A 6,898-nucleotide genomic window follows, 5' to 3' on the forward strand; every position below is an offset into this window, starting at 1 on the left:
ACCTACTGAATCCAAGTTTGGACGCAACAAACAAAAAGGAACTATTCTTTGGGAAAGCTCACACTGAGAAATAGTTGTCAATGCATTAAGGAAGCAAACTGGTGGACGCGCACGCAAAATAACAACTTCAGAACTGAGCGCTTCTGGGCCTGAGAGTGACAAGTCGCGCTCTCCTGGCGGAACCTGGGGGAAGAAAGGATTACGAAGCGTCCTCTGAAATGACCCTGCAGGCTTTTGCGATGGTTCCGGCTAAACCAGGGCAGAAGAGAGCTGAGCGCTGACTGGCTAGTACCTGTGACATCGACATGTGATTGCTCGGTCCCCGGAGCAATCTCGCCCACCCCCTTTTTTGTTAAAGCGATGGATCAACGCACACAAATAAAAAGAGATGCGGTGCTTAACGTTCTTTTAATTGAACAGCCGATCTTACGCACACAGTCAGGCCTGGAAAACGGGCACGTCTCCGTGACAGTGTGAGAAATCACTGAGTCCAGCTTCCTTCCTAGCATACACGTTAGCAACACTGCTTACAGAGCTTGGGTTAACCAGCAGGTCAAATTCTTGCCTGGCCTATCCTTAAAACGCAATACTGGCCTTGCGTCCTAATTAGATCTTGTGCATATGGAGGGGGTGTGGTAAACTGCCTGAAATTCCACATTCCTGTTTCAGCATTCTGGCTCACAAGACGCGAAGGACAGCTAAATCTTAGTCCAGCAAGGATCATTTTAAATTACTTTTTCCTATGTGGCCGCAGTGACAGGAGGAAGATTTCCAGCTGTCTGCTTTAGAGGTTTGGATTGTTTTCCCATTTTTTTTTTCTGGGGGGAAATATTAGAAAGTTTGTCAGATCTTAAAGAGTTCAGCAAAATTCAGGAAGTTTGAACAATGAAGCCCAGACGCAAGTATTTTTTTTGGGGGGGGGGGCGGGTTTAAGAAAGAAAGAGCACAATAAAATTTAGAGGTTCCGGAGCTCTGCTCTCTCTTTCCCCGTGGCGCAGAGTGGTAAAGCTGCACTACTGTGATCTGAACTCCCTGCTCACAACCTGAGTTCGATCCCAGCGAAAGCTGGTTCAGGTAGCCGGCTCAAGGTTGATTCAGCCTTCCGTCCTTCCGAGGTCGGTCAAATGAGTACCCAGCTTGCTGGGGGGAAAGTGTAAAAGACTGGGGAAGGCAATGGCAAACCACCCTATAAAAAGTTTGCCGTGAAAGCAACGTTACCCCAGAGTCGGAAACGACTGGTGCTTGCACAGGGGGCCTTTCCTTTTCCTCTATCACGTCCCCCCCTTTCCTTTCTTTCCTGATGTTTTTTTCCTGGGGGGAAAGTGTAAAAGACTGGGGAAGGCAATGGCAAACCACCCTGTAAAAAGTTTGCCGTGAAAACGTTGTGAAAGCAACGTCACCCCAGAGTCGGAAACGACTGGTGCTTGCACAGGGGACCTTTCCTTTTCCTCTATCACTTCCCCCCTTTCCTTTCTTTCCTGATGTTAATCGTGGTTCTGAATTACCAGCGCATCAATGCAAGCTAGGCACAGCGAAGGTAAATCATAGAAACATTTGAGCTGGAAGAGACCCCTCAAGGGTTTTCTAGTGCACCCCTTGAACAAGGCATAAAATTCACCCCGACCTCCTCTCCTGACTTCCCCCGTGGCCCCTGATCTATCCCAAGATCCTCTCTCAAATGCAAGCTGGAAACCATGACCGCAGCCTGCCATTTAGGTGGGACTCTGGTTGAACATATGAAGCTGCCTTATACTGAATCAGACCCTGGGTCCATCAAAGTCAGTATTGTCTTCTCAGACCGGCAGCCGCTCTCCAGGGTCTCAAGCTGAGGTTTTTCACACCTATTTGCCTGGACCCTTTTTTGGAGATGCCGGGGATTGAACCTGGGACCTTCTGCTTCCCAACCAGATGCTCTACCACTGAGCCACCGTCCCTCCCCGAGGTTCGCAAGGACGTACATGCAACATGAAACCAAGGAGGGGAAGAAAAACAGGGACACTAGGGGAGAACAGGGAAGCGAAAGCACATATCCTGACCTGCGGCCCGCGGTTTGAAGGGAACCGGCGCTACGTCTGCACCCACCTCGGCTTCAGGAATGACAGCGCGAAAGCCAAGAGTATTCTGAAATTATTGCAATCAGCTTTATAGGGAAAAACCCCCCCAAAACCAGAATACAGTCAGAGCTGCAAGCTACAATCTTTTCACTCTAGACAGAGACCAGCTGTGGTTCTGAACGCCACAGGAAGCGTGGGCTCGCGGACGAGCATGAGCGCATTTCACCCAGCGTAAAGGTCGACAAAACAGCCCTAACCTAAGATTGCGACGCTCCGAAGTCGGGAGGTTAAATTTGAGTCGTTCCTGCGTGCTTCTGAAACATGCAGAGAGCCAGCCAGGCTGGGGAAAGGGGGAAGCGTGTCTACGGTGGTCCGTTCACGCGATCCAGTGCCTGAGAAAAGAAGGTGGTTTCTGTCCGGCAAACAACCCAAAGGCAAAAAGGGCATTCTCCGGTGCCAATCCGCCCCGTTTGGATAGCTTTGGCTGCCGAGAGTCAGAAATCCAAAGAGCAGGGAAGAGGCCGTTATGCTTGGGTCAGGTTGAATACTGGGGCAATGACGGTCATGGTGCAAAGTCTGGCGCGTTCGGACGTTTGCAAAGTACAAATTCTTCCCGGAAGGGATGGCGGGCCAGGTATACCTGGCAAGTTCAAGGCAACAGACGGCATCCACGGCTTTAGCCAGGAAAAAGGGATTCTCTGGAGGAAAGAGTTTTGTGCCAACGACGTTTCGCTTCGCCCCCTTTGTTCTTCCCGAGTATTGGGGGGGGGAGGGGGTCAGGGATGTGGCCTAATATGCGAATGAGCCCCCGCTAGCATTTTCTACAGAAAAGTCCGGCGTGAAACCATTGGAGGGCCAGGGGGCGTGGCCTCATATGCAAATGAGTTCCTGCCGGGCATCTTCTACCAAAACAGCCCTGCAAAGTGCAATTTTTGCTCACCAGACTCTGCAGCTTAGAGGGAACATCGCTTTGGAGGATGAAGGCAATATCCAGCAGGGGGTTCCCCCCACCCCCAAATCTCCAGGGATCTCTAGTATTCATACCCAGCAGGGGTCTCTCTTTCCCCCAAGTCTCCAGGGATTTCCACACTCTGAGCTGGCAACCGGCCCTGGGGAGGGAGATGTCTTCAAACAGGTAGGGGGGGGAGGGATTGGGAAGGGGTGCCCTGAAAGCAAAGCTTGGGGGGAGGGAGGTGGGGCATTTCCCAGCCCCCTGCGTCATGGAAGCCCTAAAGAGAGGGTGACCAGCCCACCTCTCACTCCTCCAGTTAGCGGCCTGGCCCGGCGGGCAGTTTCAGAGGCCCCCAGTCCCGGCCCGCCTGGGGTCGCAGTCCTGTTCGTAGCGGTAGTGGTAGCCTTCCATCTGGTCGCGGCAGGCGTCCCGCAGGTTGTTGAGCCAGCGCTTGATGCCCCTGCGGTTGAGGTAGAGCACCATGAGGAAGACGACGCCGATGAGGGCGAGGACGATGCCGAAGAAGACGTAGGAGGCGGTCTCGGGGGGCCTCAGGGAGGCGTCGTCGGCGGGCAGGCCCAGCTCGGCGCCCTCGCCGCCGCCGCAGCCCAGCTGCGAGGCCCGGAGACGCCCGAGCGGCCAGCCCTTCAGGGGGCGCGGCGAGGCGCAGTGCAGGAGGCCCCGGTCGTCGTCGGCGGAGGCGTTGCGCAGCCACACCAGCAAGGGCCGCAGGGAGGCGCAGTCGCAGCGCAGCGGGTTGGCGGCCAGCAGGAGGCGCGGGCGGCCCAGGGCGGCGAGGCCGTCGAGCTGCTCGGCCGCCAGGGCCTGCAGCGAGTTGTTGCGCGCGTCCAGGAGGCGCAGGCCCGGCGGGAGGGCCGTCCCGGGGGGCAGCTCCCGCAAGCGGTTGCCGGCCAGCTCCAGGCGCGCCAGGCTGAGGTTGGCCAAGGCGCCGTCCAGCAGCTCGCCGAGCCCCCCGCGCGTCCCTCGCCTCCAAGGCCTGGTTGAGGCGCAGCGTGCGTAATTGCGCACAGCCGGCGAAGGCGCCCGGTGCAACGGCGCGCAGGCGGTTGTGGCTCAGGTCCAGCGCGGCCAGGGCCGGCAAACCGGCGAAGGCGGCCTCCTCCAAGGCCTCGATGGCGTCGTGGGTCAGCACCAGCAGCGTCAGGTGGGCCAGGGGCCGCGCCGCCGCCTTCCCCTCGCGCCCTTCCAGCCAGCCCCCGGCGAAGGCGGCGGCGCGCAAGACCGTCAGGTTGCCGCCGGCGATGGAGAGGTTGCGCGCGGCGGGGGGCAGCTCGGCGGGCGGCTCCAGCAGGCGGCCCAGGCGGCACTGCAGGGTGTCCGGCGTGGCGAAGCAGAAGCAGGGCGTCGAGCAGCTCCGGCCCGCCTGCAGCAGCGGCAGCAACAGCAGCCCCGCCAGGATGGCGCTCAGCGGCCGGCCTCCATGGCAGCCAGCCGGGCGCTGGGCCATGCTAGTCCCGCTGGGGCATCGCCGCGCCCGGGGAGGGAGGAAGGGACCCGGCCTTCCAGCTCTTGCCTGGGGGGGACGGAGGCTTTAGACGGCGAGGCGGGGAGCCCCAGCGCCTGCCGCCGCTTCTCCGAGGATGAGGGGCTGCGGGGCGCACCGGAGTTCGACGGGGCGGGCCCAGGCTCATGGCAGCGTCCGGCGTTGGAGGCGTCCTTCCCGGGTTCTCCCTGCGGGCGGGCGTCGGTGGCTCTCTCGGGCTTCTCCTTCGGCAGGCAGGTTGGTGGCGCCTCGCCCGGACGGGGAGGGAGCGGGGGAGCGGCTGCGCGGGCGGCTGGCTGGCTTCTGGCTGGAGCGGGGCGGCGGGGGGAGGAGGAGGAGGAGGAGGGAGGAAGGGAAGGAGGCTGGCAGCGGGAGAGCCCAAGGCTGAGATTGGCTTGCCGAGCTGCCAGCAGCTGCCCGCTCTTCCCAACTGGCCCGGCGAGCCGGCTTTGAACGAGGAGGAGGGAAACCCAGGCGCGCCCGGCGGGGATGGCTTGGCGCACCAAGCGAGGGCCGGCCGGGGAGTTTCCTCAAGTCCGGGGAGGGAAAGGCTCGGGGCTGGGGATTTATGGAGGCGTCTGTTGGATTGTATGGAGCAGTACTGCGGTGCTGTGCTCCGAACTCTCTGCTCGCGACCTGAGTTTGAATCCGATGGAAGCTGGGTTCGGGTAGCCGGCCCAAGGTTGACTCAGCCCTTCCGTCCTTCCGAGGACGGTCAAACGAATCCCCAGCTTGTAGATGGCTGGGGAAGGCAATGGCAATCCTGGTGGAAGCTGGGTTCAGGTAGCCGGCCCAAGGTTGACTCAGCCCTTCCATCCTTCCGAGGTCAGTAAAACGAGTCCCCAGCTTGCTGGGGGGGAAGTGCAGAAGACTGGGGAAGGCAATGGCAAAACACCCCATCAAAAGTCTGCCGCGAAAGCGTGAAAGCAACCTCATCCCAGAGTCGGAAACGACTGGTGCTCGCACAGGGGACCTTTCCTTTCCTTTTCCTAATTTTAAAGCTACAGTACTGCAGTCCGAGCTCTCTGCTCACGACCTGAGTTCGATCCCGGCGGAAGCTGGGTTCAAGTAGCCAGTTCCAGGTTGGCTCAGCCTTCCATCCTTCCGAGGTCGGTCAAAGGAGTCCCCAGCTTGCTGGGGGGAAAGCGTAGAGGACTGGGGAAGGCAATGGCAAACCACCCCGTCAAAAGGGCCGCCGTGAAAACGTGAAAGCAACGTCGCCCCAGAGTCAGAAACAACTGGGGCTTCCACAGGGGACCTTTCCTTTCCTTTTCCATAAAGCGGCCGTCTTCTTGTTCTGCCGAATCAGCCCATCGGCCCAACAAGATCGGTATTGCCTGCTCGGACTGGCAGCAGCTCTCCCGGAAGTTTCAGGTTTTCTCGTACCTGGGGGCTTTGGCTGATTAGGGGTGCCGGGTTCGACTCAAGAAAGATCTGGGGGACTTTGGGGGCAGAGCCAGGAGGCATTGGGGGTGGAGCCGGGGCAAGGAAGTGACAAGGACGATGGAACGCCGAAGGGAGTTTTGGCTGTCACGTTTAAACGATCCGTGCGCCTTCTAAACGCCTCCCCTCCGTTTGGAATAATGAAGGCTAGGAGCACCTTCTTGGGGGGGCTCATAGAATTGGACCCCCTGGTCCCATCTTTTTGAAACTTGGGGGGGGGGGTGTTTTGAGGAGAGACACCAGATGCTATGCTGCAAATTTGGTGCCTCTACCCCAGAAAACAGCCCCCCCCCCACACCGTCTGAGCCTCAGATACCCAGGGGTCAATTTTCTATTATACCCTGGGCCTATGGGAATCGGTCTCTATAGAGAATAATGGACTGCCCAGCAGACATTTCCCTCCCCCACCCCAAATTTGGTGCCTCTACCCCAGAAAACAGCCCCCCCCCCCACCGTCTGAGCCTCAGGTACCCAGGGGTCAATTTTCTATTATACCCTGGGCCTATGGGAATCGGTCTCTATAGGGAATAATGGACTGCCCAGCAGACATCTCCCTCCCCCCACCCCAAATTTGGTGCCTCTACCCCAGAAAACAGCCCCCCCACCGTCTGAGCCTCAGGTACCCAGGGGTCAATTTTCTATTATACCCTGGGCCTATGGGAATCGGTCTCTATAGGGAATAATGGACTGCCCAGCAGACATCTCCCTCCCCCCACCCCAAATTTGGTGCCTCTACCCCAGAAAACAGCCCCCCCACCGTCTGAGCCTCAGGTACCCAGGGGTCAATTTTCTATTATACCCTGGGCCTATGGGAATCGGTCTCTATAGGGAATAATGGACTGCCCAGCAGACATCTCCCTCCCCCCACCCCAAATTTGGTGCATCTACCCCAGAAAACAGCCCCCCCACCGTCTGAGCCTCAGGTACCCAGGGGTCAATTTTCTG

At 58.6% G+C, this 6,898-nt stretch overlaps 1 protein-coding gene across 1 annotated transcript; it reads right to left on the minus strand.

The window, feature by feature from the left end:
- Positions 1-3,348: 3,348 nt before the first annotated feature.
- Positions 3,349-4,492, minus strand: TPBGL (trophoblast glycoprotein like). The gene is given in 2 exon segments (XM_060235055.1): positions 3,349-3,996; positions 3,998-4,492. Coding segments are annotated over 2 exon segments (1,125 nt in total). The 5' UTR covers positions 4,475-4,492.
- Between the last annotated feature and the right edge of the window lie 2,406 nt (positions 4,493-6,898).

The sequence above is a fragment of the Heteronotia binoei genome, chromosome 3, assembly GCF_032191835.1.
Source record: "Heteronotia binoei isolate CCM8104 ecotype False Entrance Well chromosome 3, APGP_CSIRO_Hbin_v1, whole genome shotgun sequence".
NCBI classification, from domain to species: Eukaryota; Metazoa; Chordata; class Lepidosauria; order Squamata; family Gekkonidae; genus Heteronotia; species Heteronotia binoei.